Source organism: Biomphalaria glabrata, chromosome 14, assembly GCF_947242115.1.
Source record: "Biomphalaria glabrata chromosome 14, xgBioGlab47.1, whole genome shotgun sequence".
Taxonomy (NCBI): Eukaryota; Metazoa; Mollusca; class Gastropoda; family Planorbidae; genus Biomphalaria; species Biomphalaria glabrata.
The window spans coordinates 20,317,947-20,339,040 of record NC_074724.1 but is presented as its reverse complement, the minus strand read 5'-3'; the positions used below and the strand labels follow the sequence as shown (position 1 = coordinate 20,339,040).

General features: G+C 37.3%; 1 protein-coding gene across 5 annotated transcripts in view; it reads left to right on the top strand.

Moving 5' to 3' along the window:
• LOC106073216 (filamin A-interacting protein 1-like) overlaps positions 1 to 21,094 on the top strand; it is a 67,693-nt gene that overhangs the window by 42,575 nt on the left and 4,024 nt on the right. For all 5 annotated transcript variants that reach the window (XM_056010282.1, XM_056010280.1, XM_056010281.1 and 2 more), the window contains one exon: positions 18,595 to 19,328. In XM_056010282.1, the coding sequence (XP_055866257.1) occupies positions 18,595 to 19,328 (734 nt within the window). The remainder of the gene's footprint in view (positions 1 to 18,594; positions 19,329 to 21,094) is intronic.

The window sequence follows — 21,094 nt, the reverse complement described above, 5'->3', positions numbered from 1 at the left end:
ATAGTTTCTATTTCGCTATTCTATCTCAAAATCTAATCTAGTTTTTACTAGTCGCGTCATTGTCTCTAAGTTAAAACTTCCCCTATTTACGAAACAAATAACTTATTTCTAATCGTGGCATAAAAAGTCTCTGCCACCTACCGAGAATGGCAGGATGGGTGGGAGGCTGAAACCCACAAGCTAAGATGGGTTGTGGCGATTCACATCTGGCACTGCGTGAAAGCATGACAATGTCCAGACAAATGGGTTGGCCACACCTATATCCAGTTGCTAGGAATTAGCCATCATTTGGGGGCTGGGGGGTCTTGACCTCTTTGGTGCCCCTGCATTTTGCGTAATATGTAAAAATAAATAACAAATTCGAACACTCATTTGGGAGCCCCCTCATTTGGGGTCCAGGGGGATTTTCTTATTTCCCCACCCTAGCTACGCCACTGCCTACATCGCACATCCCTTTGAGAGGAGCCCTGCTGTGTGATTACTGTCATGCTTACCTCACCGTAGAGCATACCCTCGTTGATTAATTAAATTTTTTCCTGAGTTTGAGTGGACCTTATTTTTAATACCTCAGTTGTGTAAGCTTTAGCACTTGAAAAATAAATGAGAAATAAACCTTGTAATCCTTGAAGTATGATGGGCACGACATGGCCTAAATTGTGCTGATGTGCAAAAAATCCGAAATCCAAATTAAATCCAGACTTCTGAAAGGACATCCCTTCTCCAGCCGTCTATATCTCTCTTGAAATATGACAGCTCTCTGCGCAACTTCAAAGGCGGCACTTTTGCCATTATTTCGAATGAGGCAATTGGCGTTGTCCGGAATGTTCGCAAATCAGTCTGATGGCTCGATTCTGAAAAGCGTGTAGGCATGACGTTTGAGATACGTAGACTTAAACATGGAGCCTGTAATCCATCTGAGAGCTCACTTTGCCCATGTAAAGTGCACTCAACACATTGGCTCTTGATTCCCTTTAAGTTCCAGCTAGCTTCTTTATGATATTCATCTTTACGGAGACTTTTTTTCGTACATGCTGGATATGTTCGTACATAGTCAATTTCTGATCGAGAATAACTCCGAGGTACTTGGGCTTTTTTTCCAATGATAGAATCTTGCCGTTCATCCGTAGCTCAACTGGCTCCTTCAATATATCACATCATAGCGTAAGCTAAGAATAAACCGACTTCGAGTGGTTTACGTTAAGATTCCACAATCTGGCTTTTCAGGATACCGTCGTCGAAGCCTGCTGTAGAATGTCAATGATTTGTTGTAGGTCTCTCCACGACTTCCACAACACGATGCCATCTGCAAACATGAGCTTTTGACATTTCAGGAGGGCTGGTTAGTCGTTGATGTACACAAGAAAGAGTGCCGACCCTTGCGGCACGACTTGAAACATTGGAATTGCTTACCACAACGTGTCTGCACCATTCATTCCTTCGGGAAATTTTTTATCCACTTAAGCATATGTGAACTGACACCTACGTTCATAACACCAGAACCGACCACCATACTTTATCATAGGCTTGCTTGAGATCTATGAAAACCGCTAGCATTGACTGACCATGTCATGAAGGGGAGATCAACGACTGATACTCGCCCATGCTTTCACAAGGTAAACATAGCTGGGGCAAAGTCCCCAACTAGAGAATAAGTAAATAAACATGGTTTTACCGAAGCGGTATATTCCTGCCAACATGGCCGATAAAATAGAATACAATATAGCTAGTTGATTCCTTGTAAAGGAATGAGAGTAAATACATACTTGGTAATAAGACATGTTACAGATATGTTTTGATAATTCCCTGCCAAAGAATTAATCAATAATAATATGCTAAGGGCATGTGAGAAACCAGACATAATTGCAGGAACAGAAACTTGGCTGCATCCTGAAATTTATAATGCAGAAATTTTCAATAGTAATTATGAAATTTTTAGAAAAGATAGGGCTGATAATCATGGAGGAGTTCTTTTAGCAATAAAAAACACTCTTATAGCAGAAGAAATTACCTTACCTAACTCAAAAAATGTAGAATCAACATTTTGTAAAATTAATACCACCTCAACATCCCTAATAATAGGCAGCATTTACAGACCACCAAATTCTAGTTTAGAATACATGCAGGAACTATGTAATCAGATTACTACACTTAAAGAGACAAATAAAAATGCAGTTTTTTGGATTATGGGTGATTTCAACCTACCTGATATAAATTGGAAAACACTAACCATAGATAAACACCAAAACCTTAAGGACATAAATGAGCTTTTCGTAGAAACTTTACACAACCTAAGTTTAGATCAAATCATTAAAAAGCCAACTAGATTAAACAACACATTAGATCTCTTCTTAACCAACAGACCTGGATTAGTAGTTGATTATGAAATTATCCCTGGTCTATCAGACCATGAGATCATAAAAATACACAGTCAGATAAAAGCAGTAGCCAATACAAAACCCAAAAGAAAAATCTTACTCTGGAATAAATGTAACCTAACACAACTACACCAAGCTGCACTAAACTTTCAACAAACATTCTTATTAGAAAAAGACATTAACCAACCAGTCGATGACCTCTGGAATTTCATTAAAAACCATCTTAAAAGCATAATAGAAAATCATATACCAACTAAATACACATCAAACAAAATAAATAAATGCTGGTTTAATAATAGACTAAAGAAGCTTTGTAAACAGAAGGAAAACCTCTATAGAAAATTTAAAGAAACTAATGCAGAAAGAGTTTACAAAAAGTATATAAAAATTAAACACTTAACCCAAAAAGTAAGCAGACAGCTGCAGAGTGAATACATAAACAATGTAATATCTAAAGATAACAACAAAAACCTATGGTCATACATTAAGTCTAAGAAAATGGAAACAACAGGCGTAGCGCCATTAAAAGATGAACATAACATAATACATAATGATAATGAAACTAAAGCAAACATTCTAAACAAATACTTTGCATCAGCATTCTCAGCCCCAGGAGACAAAGACATATTACTGAATTTGAACCAAGTAGACAACATAGAAGATATAGTAGTACAAGAAAATGGAATTCAAAAACTATTAGCCAACACCAAACCAAATAAAGCTTCTGGACCTGATGGTATTCCAGCTAGATTACTCAAAGAACTAAGTAATGAGCTAGCCCCAGTGTTCAAAATACTCTTTCAGGCTTCACTTAACCAGGGCAGAGTACCAAAGGACTGGAAAGAAGCTAATGTCACCCCCCTATTTAAAAAAGGAGAAAAATCTGACCCAGGGAACTACAGACCAGTATCACTTACCAGCATCACATGTAAAATCCTAGAACACATAATATGTAGCAACATCATAAACCACTTAGACAAACATAATGTCCTCACACCATACCAACATGGCTTTAGGAAATATAGATCATGTGAAACACAACTAATAGGACTAATTGATGATTTTTCAAAAGGTTTAGATAATAGTGAACAAATAGATGCTATCTTACTAGATTTTTCTAAGGCTTTTGACAAAGTTCACCACCATAGTTTGCTTAAAAAATTAAAATATTTCGGCATTAATGGTCCACTGCATCAGTGGATTAAAGACTTTCTGATAGGGAGAGAACAAACTGTAATAATAAATGGCTCTAAATCAACACCGATAACAGTAAACTCAGGTGTACCTCAAGGAACAGTCTTGGGTCCACTACTATTTTTAATTTACATAAATGATTTACCAAATTGCATTAGTTCAGGAACAAAAGTCAGATTATTTGCAGACGATTGCATAATATATAGAACAATAAAAACAACACAAGACACAGATATTTTACAAAGAGAATTAGATGAATTACAGAAATGGGAATCAAATTGGAGCATGTCTTTCCACCCAGAAAAATGTCAGTTGTTAAGAGTAACAAAAAAACTAAAACAAATTAATTCCACTTATCTTATTCATGGCAAACCAGTATCACAGACTAAAAACGCAAAATACCTAGGTGTTATAATAAATGAAAAACTATCATGGAATCCACATATTGATGAAACTACAAAAATCAAACAAAGCATTAGGATTTATTAAAAGAAATTTCTATAAATCAAATAAGAACATAAAACTAAAATGTTACTTAACCTTGGTTAGGCCAATAATAGAATATGCATCCTCCGTTTGGGACCCCTCAACTCAAGAAAACATTAAGAAACTGGAACAGACACAAAATAGAGCAGTGAGATTCATAACAAACGAATATTCACATTTGACTAGAGTAACACCTTTAGTAAAATCACTAAATTTAGAAAGCCTTCAGGACAGAAGGCTCAAAAGTAAAGTAGCAATCATACATAAAACACTGAACCATAATCTTCAAATACAAAAACAAAATTTAATAAAATACTCTGAAAGACACAAAGATAAAGGCACATTCCTCGTCCCATATGCTAGGACAAATTTGTACAAATACTCCTTCTTCCCTAGTGCTATTAGAGCATGGAATGGGTTGCCTGAGCTAGCCAGGAAAACCAGTGACTTGGCAGAATTTAAGTCATTGGTTAATATGCATGACTAAATGCATGACGCGTAGGACGTAATCATCTTCTTTTTTGAAGTAACGTCTGTATTATATAAGATAAGAAGGGCTAGTGGTGAGCGATAATTTATCAGTGATAAATTACTAATAGTTAAAGAGCTAAATACATGTGGTAAGAATTAGTGAAATATATTCTAGCCCAGATACAGGGGATTACTTGAACATTTAGCCGTAAAAGTCATGATATAAAATATAAGCATAATAGTAATCTACTTACATTATCCATATGTAATACATAAATATATGTACATAAATAATGTAGCAATTAAATTCCCAAATATATACACATTACCAAGTAAAATGGTTCTCAAGCAATTTACTAAGCTACATACCACCAATCCAAAGTGAAAGAAAAAGGGAATGAAAATGTGTAGAGCTCAAGCAAGAGAACGGTCCGCTCCCAATCAGGTCTCGATCGAGAATGACTCGGACCGCGAAGTTTGTCCAGATATAGATGGAGAGAGGTGGAGCAAGGGCACTGGGGCGTTAAGCCGCAAAGGTGATGTAGACTATTTGGCGCCATCGAGAAAGAAGTCCCCGTTTGATCGAGACGAAAGTTTCCCGGGGATAGACATTGCGTTAAGGCACGAATTGGAAGAGCAGGAAACTGGTCCGCTCGCGTTCCTTTGTCTTCCTGACCAGGTGGTCAGAGCAAGGGAGATTACGTCTTGACACTGGTCAGCGTGGGTGGGTATGTGGTAGGATTGGAGGGGTGGTGGTAGTGAGTTATAGCACTCGATGGACTAAGTTAGGAAAAGTGATGATTAAAAGGTGAAAATAAAGTAATTAAATGCTGGGACCTGAGTGATACCTTGAGTGAGCTAAAACGTGGTGTCACACCCACACACCCACACAAAAGATGCATTTAATATAATTAATTTAAGGTATCTCCAGCTGTGTATTTAAATTATGTTCACTGTAGGTCTTGTCTTCAGTTGTTCGTCTTTTCGTCAAGAGAAGATGTGTCACACAAAATATTGTTTTCAAATATACGTTTCATAGCTTTTATGGACATTAACCTTTGTAAAAAAAATGTCTTTTGGAAATAGAAATCAATGAATGTAGGACATAATCCAGTGCGCTTGGCAGAACTCGCATACAATTTAAGGGAGAGAGGGAAGCATGCCATTACAATAGTCCTAGGTAGGAGTCTGACTTATAAAATAATGTCAACTTTTGTCCGAAAAAATTCGATAGAATTCATTCATAATATACATAAAAAAATATTAAAGGGAAATATAATTTATTATAAAAGCTACGTGTTTCTTAAAAATTAAAGTCAGCATATCTTGCGCAAAAAGTCCTTTGCCCAAAAACATCTGCTCCAAAAGTCATGTACCGACAATTTGTAGTGGAGATTAAATACATCAATCAATTAACGTACAGTGATAAGAGATGCTGGCAGAATGAACAGTGTCCATGTTGTTTTGCTTTTTAAGCGCGGAACCAAGACGCCATCTAGTGGAAAAGGTCATTGCTATTGAGTAGACGTTGCGGCTTGAAGAAAGATCCCACCTCACTACACTTCGAGCTTATCTAAAAATGATGAAGTTTGTACAAATCACTTTGAAATGAGCCCAAAAATATTATTATGAACACGAGGCGTAAAATCATTCTTTGTCTCAATCATTTTGTTTTGGGAGCACAGGTTGCGCGACAATGCGCAAAGATCCTGTTTTGAAGTTACTCTTCCTTTACTATAGTTCCATGGTTTATTAGTGCAATCATGTATGTTTATGCAATGTGCATGGGGATTTCTCCAGCGTCTGTAATGTTTGAGATGCACCGAGACAGAGCCGTAGGGCAACATTTTGTATGGGCTCCAATATTTTTACTTAGGATTTCCTAGATAATCCATATATTATGGATCCGTAGTCTAACTTAGATCGGATTAGACTCCAATATAGCAGCAGCAAAGTATCTCTGTCAGCTCCCCAGTCCGTATTGCTGAGTACTCTGAGTATGTTTAATGACTTTGACGTTTCTTCTTAAGTTCCTTAATGTGGGGGAGAAAATTTAAATTGGAATCTAGGGTGAGGCCTAAAGATTTTGTAGTTTTCACAACAGGGATCTTCTTTTTATGTAAAAATAGTTCAGGGTCTGGGTGGATTCCCTTATATTACAAAAATGCATGCTAACTGTTTTGGGGTCCGAAAATTTAAAACCATTATGGTTTGCCCAATTTTGAATTTTATTTAAACATAATTGTAATTTTCTTTCTAAAGTATTAATGTTTTTGCTATATGTAACGTACTGAGATAATGCTGCCCTTTGTACACCCATTTCCTGGTCATAAGTGTCAGAAGCGGAGTTGCCCACTCGAACCTGAAATTTTCGGTCCTTTAAGAATTCCCTCAAAGAAGCAGGGAAGGTGTCCCTTAATCCCCATAAGCTCCAGGGCACGTAGAATGCCATGTTTCCAGGTTGTATTCTAGGCCTTTCTATATTGTAAAATACAGCTGCTAGATGTTCTCGTCTAAGAAGTGCATTTCTGATGAAAGCTTCCCGCCTTATAAAATGGTCAGTTGATGTCCGCCCATCCTGGAATCCGCACTGATAGTTGGAGATTATTTTATTTCTCTCAAGGTACCAAACCAACCTATTACGTCATCCTTTCTATAGTTTTGCAGATGCAGCTTGTTAGTGCTATTGGGCGTTAGTTAGCTGGGTCAGACCCATCTCTTCCAGGTTTAGATATTGGTATAACTGTGGCTTTTCTCCAGCTGTTTGGGAAAGCACCTGTTTGCCATACACAGTTATAGAGTTTTAGCAGGGTTGCCAATGAGGGTTTGGGAAGATGCCTGAGGAACTGATAATGAATTTCTTTTTCTCCTGGCGCTGTGTCATGTGATTTGTCCAGCGAGTCCCTCAGTTCTTCAAGCAAGAACGGTTTGTTAAAATCTTCATAGTTCTCTGATCTGAAATCAATGGGGCGTCTTTCCTCCCTTATTTTGACTTTTTTGAATTCTGGCATGTAGTGTGCAGTGGAGGATTTATCAGCTATTGAGGATGGTTTTTTAAATGCCCTATTGCATTTGATTCTTTCCATTTGATCCGCTTTAATGCCTTCCAAACCGCTCTAGCAGAAATTTTGGCATCCAGACTGCTAACAAAATTCCTCCAGGAATTCCTTTTGCCTGTCCTTATGTTTTGTTTAGCCTTCGCTCTAGCTATCCTGAATAGATTTAGATTTTCCTCGGAAGGATTTTTTATAAATGCAGCCAGCCGTTTTTTCCTATCGCCAATAGCACTTTTGTAAGTTGTATCAAACCATGGTTTATAAGGCCGTTTTGGATTTGCGGAGGTTAGGGAAACAACTTTCCGGGTAATATCTAGTAGCTTGCTAGCAAAGGTATCAGCTGGACTATTCATTAAGAATATTTTCTGTTATATCATCGGATAATCTTTTTTTGGAATTGTTCCTAATCGGTCTTATTCAGTTTCCACCGCTGAGGTCGTCCCAATGAGGGGAGATTGTAAGCAATGATGATTTGGAAGTGATCACTTCCTCGTAGATCATTGCTTACTTAAAATTGTCAGAAGTCCGGGGACACATACGGTGAGGTTGAGGTCAATGCACGTGAGAGATCCAGTTCCTGGGTGCATGTAGGTCGGTGATGTATCATTAAGTATGCATAAATCATGTTGGAGGAAGATATCCTCCAGCATACGACCTCTTGTGTCAGTATTGTTGTATCCCACATAGTGTTGTGTAAATGTAGGCAATTGAAATCCCCAAGAATTATATAGGGCCGAGGGAGTTGTTTTATGAGGTTCTCCATGTCTGGGAGAAGTTCATACTCTAACTAGTAGAGGTTGGGTTGTCTGGCTGGGTTATCTGAGGAGAACCTGAGTCAGACTTAATGTCTCCGGGTTTTTCCGGAGTGTTGGTTTTTGACATGCTACTCAGTCTCCATGCTGTCATCAGCGAGCACAGAGAATCTGTTCTTTAGCATGACAACAGGGCATTCTTGCCTCATTGGAGGTGTATTCTTTGGCGGTGTTTTCTTCTGAGTTGGAGGAGTGGGTGTTGGGGTCAATGTGTCCTTCTGTGTGGCTATGGATTTTCCTATTAACCATGGGTGACTTCTTCAATTCCCTCCACTATTTCTTTCTCGGAACATTCCAGCAAATCTCTAGAACTAATGTTTAACTAACAACTCTGCTGTTGTTCAAACTCTTGTGTGGCATGACTGACACTTGGAGATCACAGATTCTTCTGCATCGTAGAAGCCTATCAGAGTGTATCTTATTATCCGAAGCAGGACTTTTTGGCGCCGCCGTTTTTGCGCCGCCGTTTTTGGCGCTGCCGTTTTGGCGCGAATGTCGTTTTAGCGCAAGGGACTTTTTGGCGCGAAATACACTATGCACGTTCGTTGTATTATTTATTTACAAGAATTCTGCATATTTATGTTTTGCATGAGTGTTTGTGTTAATACATTTTTCACGTACTGAAGAAGAACAATTTTTGTCCGCTATTTTTGGTATTTAAGTTTGTTATTTAAGTTTGTTATGTAATTATTGTTAAATCTGTAATATTACACAACACCAGGCTGCCTTCCATACTTCATACTTAGAGTGGTCTGCACTAAACTTATCAAAAAGATATCCTTCATGCAAAATTTTGTCTTTTTCTCGCTTCGACTGGACTTTTCACATTGTTTATATAGAATGCCACAGGTTTTCAGTTAACAATATAATAGAATGAAATGGCGAAAGTTTTTCTAGTCTGTTAGCTTTCTGGAAAAAATGATTAGTGAATGGTCCAAACTACGCGAGCTTATAAAGACGTAGGGGCGAAGAGATTGAAAGAAAGGAATAGACTTTGGGCCGCTCTAGGAATTTAAGATTAAGGATTATAAATTCGCACCTAGGGATGTCAAGTGGAATGCTAGAAACAGATTATCGTTTTACGCATGAGAGACGGAATGGTTGGAGGAAAGAGTATATACAAGGAGTGAAATGTGCCCAGAAGAGAGGGGCGGGATAGGTGTCACAGGTAATGACCAGTCCCAAGGAGATGATCGCTAGACGCATGACACCAACGACCAGTGCTCGGTGTTGGTCCTGTCTTCATTTGTTCATTCTTTAATGCGAGATGTGTCACCCAAATCACCCCTACCCAAATTCTCAAAATATATCGTTACAAAGTATCTTAGTGTCGTGAATTTGTTTCTATCTATTGTCGCCCCTAGTGTTTGTTTACATTGGTAGATTCACGTCAGAGTTTGTACTGACCACATTCCGTGTCTTCATGTGGAGTTATTGTCGTCATTCAGCGTAATAAAGCTTTAGATGTTAACATGGTTTTTGTTATATGAAAGTATTACACTAATGTCAAATAAAAAACTTGTCTTTTGGAAAGAAATCGAAAATTGTCATCCAGTGCGATTAGCAGAACTCACATATAAATAAAGGGGGAGGGGATAGCATGTCGTTACCATTCAGGAATCTGACGTATTATAGGCCTATATTCATGAAATCATCAAAACCTTTATATTTAAAAAAAAACAAACAATTTGCTGGACAGTGTTAGAATTCATACTATACATACAATATTATGGTAGAATGAAATAAATACGCTATAATAGGTTATAAACGCTACGTGCTTATTAATTTATCGTCAATTTATATCTCGCGCCAAAACGTCCCCAGCGCCAAAACGCCAAAACGTCACATAACGTTACTATCAACTTCTACGAGAAGTTCCGATGACTTGTGCAGCTTAGATACACTCTTGGGCTCTCCCACTACTGACTTAAGTCCCTTGTAGATGAGAAAAGGGCTCATCTTTGTCAGGCTTTTCCTCTCTTCTGTGCACCTGACCACCAGAAATGATGGCCAAGTAGTACAGCTTCTTGTGGCCTCCTCCTTTTTTGCCTCTATTCGACGTCTCTTGCTTAGACACAAATCCGAGGGCAAGTAGTTCATTTTCTCCTGGCGCTGTGTCATGTGATTTGTCCAGCGAGTCCCTCAGTTCTTCAAGCAAGAACGATTTGTTAAATGGTGTCAATGGCCATTAGTAGTAATGCGGCACCTGTGCTCCCCACCCGCCATCGAGTCCAACAAGGGGACGGGCCATTTGGATGTCCAGAATGAGCCTGACAGGACTACACTAGTGCTATACTCAGTCAGCTGCTGCATCGGACATGTTTCCGATACAGCTGCTCTCTGATTGGCCCTCCAGCCACTGCCCTCCTGCATAGGTCGATGACCTGTACTGGTAGCTCAGCGTGCCAGCCGGTTGACCCAGAGCGGGTCATCTGGGCCTCAGGTCTAGAGGAACTTAGAGCCAAGGTACTGTATTGTGGTAGTTTATCCTCGGATAGACACCTACTCAAACACCAGGATCTCTTTATCCCCTGTTACCCGTAGCAGTCCACGGCAAACGGACTGGTCTAAGATATAGGAAGATTTTAAAGATAAGGAGACAGAGTGATGATCAATGAAGGCAGACTGAGAGAAAGAGGATAGTAAAGAAGTAGGGCACTTTTGAGCTCCAAAAGTGCTAAGGAAAGAGGAGCACAGTTTAACGTCATGTCTCGAAATGACCTTCCATTTGGAAGACATCTGAAATAATTCCAGTACCCAAAAAGAAGATCATTGCTTCCAACAACGACCCGTAGCACTTACATCAATTGCAATGAAGTGCTTGGAGAAAATGATTTTAAAACATCTATTGAAAGAAGTCGAAACTAGGGGTGCACCGGATAGTACTTTTTGATATCCGGCCGGAGCCGGATATGACCGGATAGTAAAATTTGATATTCGGCCGGGGCCGGAGCCGGAGCCGGATACCTAAGTGTCTTGTTAATAGATTGTGTTGCTGAACATTTTACGAAACTGTTAAATAACATACCTATATTGGTTGTTTTTTTTTCCTTTTATATACCGTATTGTTTTAAACTCTGTTACTGATTGATTTATTCAAGCTTAACAGTATTTCTAAAAATCGGTATAGCATGAGTGTGTCTGTGTGTATGTACGATGCCACCAACTGTAAAGGATGTGTAGGAAGGTCAATGTAAATAATGTACGTATATATTTAACTAGTTACTAATGTAAATCTCTCATAAGTAAATTGCAATCTGCCTTGTATAGTGGTCGGATGTATGTGTTCATGAATTTCAGATCAACAACCTGGTCAGATATACCTAGCAAGCCTACACATGTAGTCCTAGTGTAGTGTGTATAGTTGTTTGTTTTAACCATCAAGCATTGTTTTTTCCTTGAGCATACGCACGCAATAGAGTTGGGTGTCAGTCAAAAAAGATAACACATTGGCATGGTCAGTCAAGCATATAGATAAATTATACCCGTCCACTAGTTAGAGGTCAAGGTTGTTTTTTTTTACGCTCCATCATATTGTTTCTTTGCTTGCTAGATCTAACTGCGGTGCTATTATTCAATTTATTTTATGCGGTTTTGAAATTTACTGTAAGTTTTTCCGTTATTTATTAAACCAAAAGAATTAAACAATGAAATTAGCTTTCTTTCTAAAGGTTTTAATACAAGGCAAAAAAAATACACACACTCAAACGTGCACATCTTTGTTTTATTTTATTGTGCAAAGAACGTACGTAAGAAACATTAAATGCAAAGAACGTATGTTAGAAACATCTTCCTTTATTAATACTTATTAATTATTTTATTCGTGGTTTCAGTAACTGTTACAAAAGGGAACGATAGTAAGCCTATGGATGTCAGGTGTGTAAAAGTCGTCCTAGCCTGATACACAGTGGCTAAGTACGCATCTTAAGTAAAAAAATTTAGTAATAACAGGGAGTTAATTGACTGTCACAAATTATAAAGAATATTGATATCAAATCAAGACACTTAACTGCAGGAGTAATATTCAAGTTAACACGTTAGAAAAATATTTATTGACAGTGTAATATCCTTTGTTAGCACGTTGTGTTTTTTTCATTCTGGCTTAAAAAATGATCAATGTCTATCAATACATTGGGTGTCAAGGACCAAAGAAATAAAGAGTAGGGGGTGTTTAGCTCTCCATTTCAAGATATAGCTCTGGTCGTGTCTTCTACAAAATAATTAGTTACTGGCTTACTGGGCTATATAATCTCGCGGTTTGTGTTCTGTGTAGGTAAAGGTCACTCGTTTAGGTGCGTGTGATCTTTAGTCCAGCTTACTAATTGAGATTTATGTTCAAGTAACTCGGCACACTTGAAAAGGTGTGGCCTCTAGCCCAACCACGTGATTAAAATTTTTCTCCAAATAAGCAAACTCTTTGTCTGGATACCCGTGTAGATGTTAGGCTTGAAGTCCAGTCCACTCCCCCCCCCCAATTAAGATTAGCTATTAAGTAAACAAACATAGTTCCCTCGTGTGACCTCTAGAGAGTGCTTACGTCCATCGTATCTTACTTGTGGTCACCTGTCAATCAATGAACTCAATGGGATGGACTAAACAAATAAAAGGGGGAGGGTGTTGTTCATCTGGAAATATACCTGGTTACCTTAGAGGTGTGGCTCTTGTAGTCCAGCCCCCCTAATAAAGATTAACTACTAAATAAACAAACTCAGTTCCCTCGAAAGGTGTGACCTCTAGAGAGTGTCAATACGCTGACATTAAACTTACGTCCATCGTATTGAACTTGTGGTCACCTACCTATAAAAAAAAAACTCAATGTGATGGACTAAACAAATAAAAAGTGTGGGAGTTGTTCATCTCTACCTCTGGAGATATACCCGCACAGCTAGACAGACGTCTGGTCAGCATGACGTAGTCAAGGAATGTAGCATTTTAATATGTTAACTAACCTACTCAAAGGTCGAGACAAATTGAAAAAAGTGTCAGCCATTGCTGCTTTGTATGTAAAGCGCATTTATGATGTAAAGTTTCATTTCTATTTATAATAAGTTATTAACACACCTTGTCTTTATAATAAACGATGTTTGGTGCATATTCATAAAGGCTTTATTTTTAAGTACATTATTTTGTTTTAATATAAACATTAATACATTCTAAAACAGACATTAATGGAACGAGGTCCACTTTATGCATATTAAATAGGTGTATTTTTTACTATCCGGTTTACTATCCGGTAGTGATATCCGACCGGAGCCGAATAGCACCGGATAGTAAAAAACGCCGGATATTCGGCAGAAGCCGGAGCCGGAGCGACTATCCGGTGCACCCCTAGTCGAAACACGTCTTGACCCGCACCAGTTCGATTACAAACCGTCAAGAAGTACACAAGATGCAACACTATTCATGCTGAGCTGAATTGTCTATACCATCATCTTGATACTCAGAGACACTACGCCAGAGTATTATTCGTAGATATTTTGATCCGCATTGAACACCATCCAACCACATCGCATGATACAAAAACTATCTGATTGAACGTTAGCAAAAACATACAAGCCTGGATTCTAAACTTTCTTATCAAACGCCCGCAATATGTAAAACTGAACGGGCTTGTATCAGGCACGAGAAAGCTTAGCACTGGAGCGCCTCAGGGGTGCGTCCTGTCACCTGTATTGTATAACTAATACACAAATGACATTCAGAGCCTATCAGCTGACACTCCCATCATAAAATTTGCAGACGACACAGCAATCATTGGCTTTATTGCAAGTGACGAAAATCTGCACCATTCAACAATTAACACTTTTTATGAATGGTGTAAAGATAACTTTCTAATTTTAAATGTTCAGAAAACTAAAGAAATGCTAATAGATTGTATGAAACATAAAGGCCATCTTGCAGAAATTCAGATAAACAATCAAACCGTAGAGCAATAGCAAGAATATAAATACTTAGGTACAACAAACATCGACAACAAACTGAAATAGAGTGCACACTGTCAAAATCATTACACCAAAAAATTCACCAGCGTCTCTTTCTATCTTAGAAAGCTAAGAAAATTTTAACATCGACAAAACAATGATTAAACTTTTCTATACAGCAACCATTAGCAATCTAATTAATTTTGCCATCACCTGCTGGTATGGTAATACTTCACTGGCATTAAGACTTAGACTAAATAGAGTAATTAAAAAATCATCGTATATCACTCGAACACAGCTACCACTGTTACATAAGAACTGAACGAAGTGGTCATCTCCTTTCCATTAGGACTAAAACAGAAAGATTTAAAAACTCCTTTATCCCACTTTCGGTCATGAAAGCTTGTTGTTGATGATAATGCCTAGATATTTATATGCCTTTACTTGTTCTATAGATGTAGTGTTTATTTGCAGTTCACGTATAGTTTGTTTTTTCTTTCTAAAATCTATTATAAGTTCTTTAGTTTTTGTTACATTGCAATATTATCAAAACGTTTGGAAATCAAAATCTACACTTTAAGTCTAGAAATTGAAATTCTACATCTTAATCTAGTCTATTTTAGTCTAAACTAGATCTAGAAATTCTAGATCTAGACTCTAAAATATTTTAATTAGATTATAAATCCAGATCTAGATATACTGTAATAAAAATCTAGATCTAGTTTAAAAAATCTAGATTAAATCTAAATCAAGATATCATTCCTTTTTTAAATGCGAGTCACATAAGAGGCTTAATAAACATTACTATACCGAGTTCTTTTAGCATTTCTTTTGAAGAATTAATTCCATATAACGTCAAAGGGAAAAAAAACTACGTCACACAGCCTAGACTAAAAAAACGCCTTCATCAATACGAGCCATTTATCGAGTGTTCATAGACATTGGTGCACCGAGTGCGTTCTTTTAGCATTTCCTTTAAAGAATTCATTCCATGTGACGTCAAAGGAAAAAAACACTAGTCAGACTAAAATATGTTTTCATCAATACGAGCAATTTTTCGAGGGTTAATAGACATTGGTGCACCGAGTGCGTTCTTTTAGCATTACATTTAGAGTCCATTCATATGACGTCAAAGAAAAAAAAATCCATTACCTCACAATAGGCTAGTACCGGTACCATAAAAAATGTCTTTATTTACACGAGATATTTAACGAGGGTTCATAGACATTGGTGCACTGAGTTCTAATAGAATTTATTTAAAGAGGATCAAAGCCGCATTGTTTTTGCGTTTTGTATGTCAGTCGGTCTGTCCGTCATTTTAATATAAAAAAACAACAACTAAAAGCTATTAAAAGTTGATTAACCTTTATTTTACGTTTCAAAACATCGCAATAATTTCAGGTATGAACACAATTGATTTAATTTTATATAATAGATTGTTCCGTATGTTTGTATAAATAGTAAAAGAAAAAGAGAATTCCTGATTTCCTTAAAAATCGGAACATAATATTAACGATAATTAGATTTTTTTATGTTTTAGGTAGAAAATTAATTAAACTGTAAGAGTTAAAATATTTTTCATAAAAATCCGGAATAAAATTATTTCGTATTTTTTGTTTATAAATTAGAAGAGGGAGTTCAAACAGTTATTTGGCGTTAGCAGATTTTTAAATAAATTCGGAAATTTCTGGCGACGATTTGTAAGAAAATGTAAGTAATGTAAGTCGATTACTTTTCAAAACAAAATCCGGAACATTTTTTTATCGATTACTAAACTTTTATGTTATGTTTCAGCAAGAAAATTAAATGTCTAAAAAGTGATTTTCAGTAATCAATTCTAGTAAATTACTTTTTTTTCTAAAGCCCTGAACAACCTATTGTCGATATTTTTAAAATTTGTTTAAAGATGAAAATACGGAACAATTTGATATCGATAATCAAATTATAGTGACGCATTGTCAAATAATATACGTGTAATATTAGTCAATTATTCGATTTCAAACAATCATTAGGCATAATTCATTTTTTATAAAACAATATCCGGAACATTTTTACACTTAGTGAAATATAAGTCAGTATATAGATTTTGATTTAGCATTAATATGCTATTTACATAAAAAACGGAACAACATATTATTGATAATGTGTTTTTGCAACGTTTAAGCATGGAAATTGAATGTAATATAAGTTAGAAGAGCAAACAAACATTTGTTGGCGTTGATTAATATTGCACAAAAAAATCCGGAACAATCAATTTTAGATACTTAAAACTATTGAGATGTTAGGGGAGGAACACTAAAGGGTAAATCAGATTTTCAATAGCTTTTAGAGTTGTTGTTTTTTATCTAATCGTGACGGACAGACCTACCGACAGACAAAACTCACAAAAATAAACCTTTTTTATTCTGATGAGGGCACTAAACAAAAAATAAATAAAATCTGATTTTTTGTTTAAAGTTTAAGAAATTAGTTTAGCACCATGTCAAGGCCGGGCTTTACGCTACTACACGAAAGTCACTGCATAAAAAGTCCATTTAAAAAAATGTGCGTGATATTTACATACAAAGTGCATTCTTAGCCTTTATAAACAAACATAAATGTTTTCTTTTAATTTTAGCAGCTAGTTGACAAGCAAAAACACCTTTAATTAATACTTGTATTTGTTGTAAACATGTCTAGTACATTTTATAAAAATTTTTGACTTAGTGATACTGGTAATACACATTAAGTGTCCGTCCTTGTTAGCATATTGTAACATTGCCTCCCTTACATTTACGTTATTGTTTTAGAATTGGTGTATTTTTATGAAAAAATCGCTTGCATAATTAATTTTATAAATTAAACGGTTTGCTTTTAGAAAACCAAAAGTAGCCGTTGCACCTTTAACTTTTCAAGCTGCATTTAATGATGAAATAATATTTTACATATCTTTTCTAGTTTTCAAGATCTGAGTGTGACAGACGGACAGACGGACATTTTGCACAAACCTAATAGCGGCTTTTTCCCCTTACGGGGGCCGCTAAAAAAGGCTTACATAATTAATTTTGAAAACAAAACTCCTTTTCAGAAAACTAAAAAAAAGTAGCCGTTGCACCACTGGACCGGATTCGGCCTAAGACACTCCATCGAGGTTTTTTTTTTTTTTTTTGTTTCCCTATTGCCCTAATCGTCTTCTATAATGACCGTCTCCACCCTAGCCCCACCGTGAGGCCGGGCAATTTATAAGATAAAAGGAGCGATGTGGATTTGAATGACTCAGCATCGATGCTCCAAGATTACTCCATCACACACACAACTCTATGATAGAATTATGGGGATGAGTATATTTTTTACAAAGCTTATACCGATCACTCTGTCTTTCTGTCTGGTAAAAAGTTTTTACACGTGATTTCTCCCATACCCAATCTCGGATCAAGCTGAAATTTAGTATTAATTATTTATTTTACCCGACAACACAAAAATCAATTTAAAATTAACAAATTAGTTAATTAATATTGATAATTAATTATTTTGTTTTTTATCTCTGTTACATTTATGTGTATTTATGTCTATGTATGTGTGTTTGTTTGTTTACTTGTTGTCTCCCTTGTCCTACTGTTCAGTATGTTCACGTGCTCGCATGTTTTTCTCAAGTATGTTATTAGTGTGTATTAAAGTTTCCTGTTAGTTTTTTCACTTTCTTGTCATGTCAATAAAAATGGAGTTGTAATTTAAACAACAGTGTTGTTTTTACATCCTAATTGATAATATTACAATCTCGAAAAAGTGAAAGAAATAGTACTTGACTGAAATGATAAAAAAATAGTTCTTTTATAGGTCGCCGCTCTAAATTGAAACAAACAATCCATAACTATACATTTTTTTCTAATCTTAAGTACCTAACTAGTAGAGTAGTTAGCACCTTAGTCCGAGGAGGGATGAAATACGAGTTCTAAATCAGGTCGATCCCCCCCCCCTTTTTTTGTAAATTACGGTAAAATTTCCCCAAACTGGTTCAGATAAGTGATAGGATCATACCATATTGAGAAAGCCATACGTATGAAATAGTGCTAAACAAAAACAATTGGCAAACAAAATTATTAATTGCACAGATTTATTTTTGTTGGTCTAGATCTATTACAAATCACATGACTGATCCAAACTAATTGATACAATTACACTTCGAATAAGCTTGGTTTTAAAAAAAAAGTATTTTTTATGTTTTTCTTGTTTTTTCTAAATTTTTTTTGTTCTAATCTGATAATTGTTTGTTTTTTTTGTTGTTTTTTTTTTAAATCAGATAAAGTTCTGACGTCAATAAAATATTATATGGATAACATAGAATCTCAAGTCAGATCAAGCAGTTCGAAGATTGATGTTTTGACAGCGCTAATTCCTCAGATCATGAATGAAATAGGTGGTTTGAAATCTAAGCTTGAAGCAATGGAGGAATGGAAAGTTCAATTGGAACACTTGGACAGCAGGATATTAACTATTGAAACAGATGATAGCATTAACAAGACAAAAGTGAAACTAGAAGTCATAGAAACACATTTACCTGAGCTGGACTCACAACTGGTTACTTTAAGAGAGGAACTTGGACATATAAAATACGAGACAGTGATAAACTTTAAAAATCTTGAACAAAAGCACCAAACTCTAGACGTCAAACTTATGGTTACAGAGAATCAAGTCAATGAGCTGAGTAAGGCGATGGTAACCAATGAAGATAACTTGAACGTTGTGAAAAAATGTCTTCAAGAAAAATCCAAAGAATCGGACAAAATCATGGAACGTCTTCAGAAAAATGAAAGAGAGATAGAAAAAGAGAAAAAAGAGACAGAAGAGAGATGTGAACGCGACAGTGTCATAATGACAGATGTAGAGAATAGGCTCAGACGACACGAAGAGAAGTGGAATGACAGAGAGATGAAAAATGTAAGAAAAATGGAAGACAAGTTACAGAGAATGGATGCAGAAAGAAAGAAAGACGTTTATTTTATGGGAGAAAATCTAGAAAAACTTCTATCTAAGGTAAGTACTTCCTAGTTCATGCATTACTGAAGGAACGTGCAAAGCATTCTTAAAGGCTGTAATCTTTATTAAATTTGAAACCATTTGTCTTATATACATAATACACTTCAAGAGCAAAACGAATTATACTGAAACGTTTCTTCCTATTCAGTCTCTGCAAACTGCACTGCATGACACCACCAACTTAAAGAACTTGACAACTCAGAGCTCCAAAATAGCGTAATAGTTTAATGTCCAATAAATCACAGCCGATACTGTACAATTGGCAACAACGTAATACCAACCGCACAAAAGCTTCACACTTCGACGTATCAAATCTGTAACGCTGTATTAACTCTCCACCTCTTCCTATACGCACTCGATTCTCTGTTCCGGACCGACTTCACACTAGACTGGTTCTTTACTCCGACTTCGACTCGTACTTGTAAAGTTGCGAGGTAAGTCACTTGATACACTCGCTCTTACATAGGGTCCCTACTGGTCTTCTAGAACCGGACAAAACATCACTCGACCCTTCTGGTTAATCTGGTATTGCCGGGCTGGATCTTCGGGATACTTCCAAAGCCTGGCGTCTTCTTCGCAATCTTGAGGCCAAAGATTCGGCGCGTACAGCCACCCCATTATTCACACCCAGTGGGGATCGAGTGTCTAAAGATAGAAAAATGGCCGGTTTGCTTAATAAACATTTCGCTTCAATAAGCAAGTCCGAAAACAAGACAGCAACGTCTATAGCCCTCAACAAGGAGCTTAAAAGACTAGAGAGGGAGTCGGATGGATCAGAAGACTTGGACACGTGCAATGCGCCCTTCTGCCGTGCTGAGCTGGACAGAGCGACCTGGCGCTGTGCAACCATTGTTCCCATACTTAAAAAGGGCAAAGACGCGAATAGCGTGGAGTCCTACAGACCCATATCCCTGACCTCCACTATCGGTACGATAGCAGAACGGATGGTCAGCGAGCGACTCGTGTGGAGCTTTGAGAGTGCCGGTATCTTAGCGCCAGAGCATGCTGGCTTTAGGGCAGGATTGAGCCCGATCGACCAGGCCACAGTTATCATGCAGGAGGTGGCCGATGGATTCCAAAGTTCCGAAAGCAAATATTGTTTAAATATTTTTATACCTAAAACAGGCTTATGACCTGGTGTGGAAGCCAGGCCTCTAGCTTAAGCTTATAGCCATGGGTGTGCGAGGGCGGACCGATAACTGGGTTAAACAGTTTCTGAGAGGAAAACACGAACCCGGTTCCAGTACTCTCTAAGTGAGGAAAACATCCAAAATCCAAGGGTTACCTCACCTCAAGGATCCGCCCTCTCGTGCATACTTTTCGTGGCCTATCTTAATGATTTGCCCAGCTCACTGCGGTCTCGTAAACTGCTATATGCGGATGATATTGTTCTCTAGTCAAACGGTAAGAAAGCTGACCAAATGCAGGCAGCACTACAAGCCGACCTCCATACCAACTCCTCGTATTGTTCCAAATGGCAGATACGAATCAACGTTGCCAAAACGACCTGGTCCCTGTTAAGCCTGGAAATCGACATTCTTGGGGCCCCATTCGAGCTCCAACTCGGTGGGCTGCGACTCCAACGCGAAAATACGCCAAAATACCTAGGCATCACCCTAGACAGAAAGCTCTCAATGCACTTGCACATCCAGGATGTTGAACGAAAAGCCTCGGAGAAGTTAGAGTTACTCAGAAATCTAGCCAACACAAAGTGGGGTGCCCGAGCTGACATGCTCTGCACACTGTACACAGGGACTGTCAGA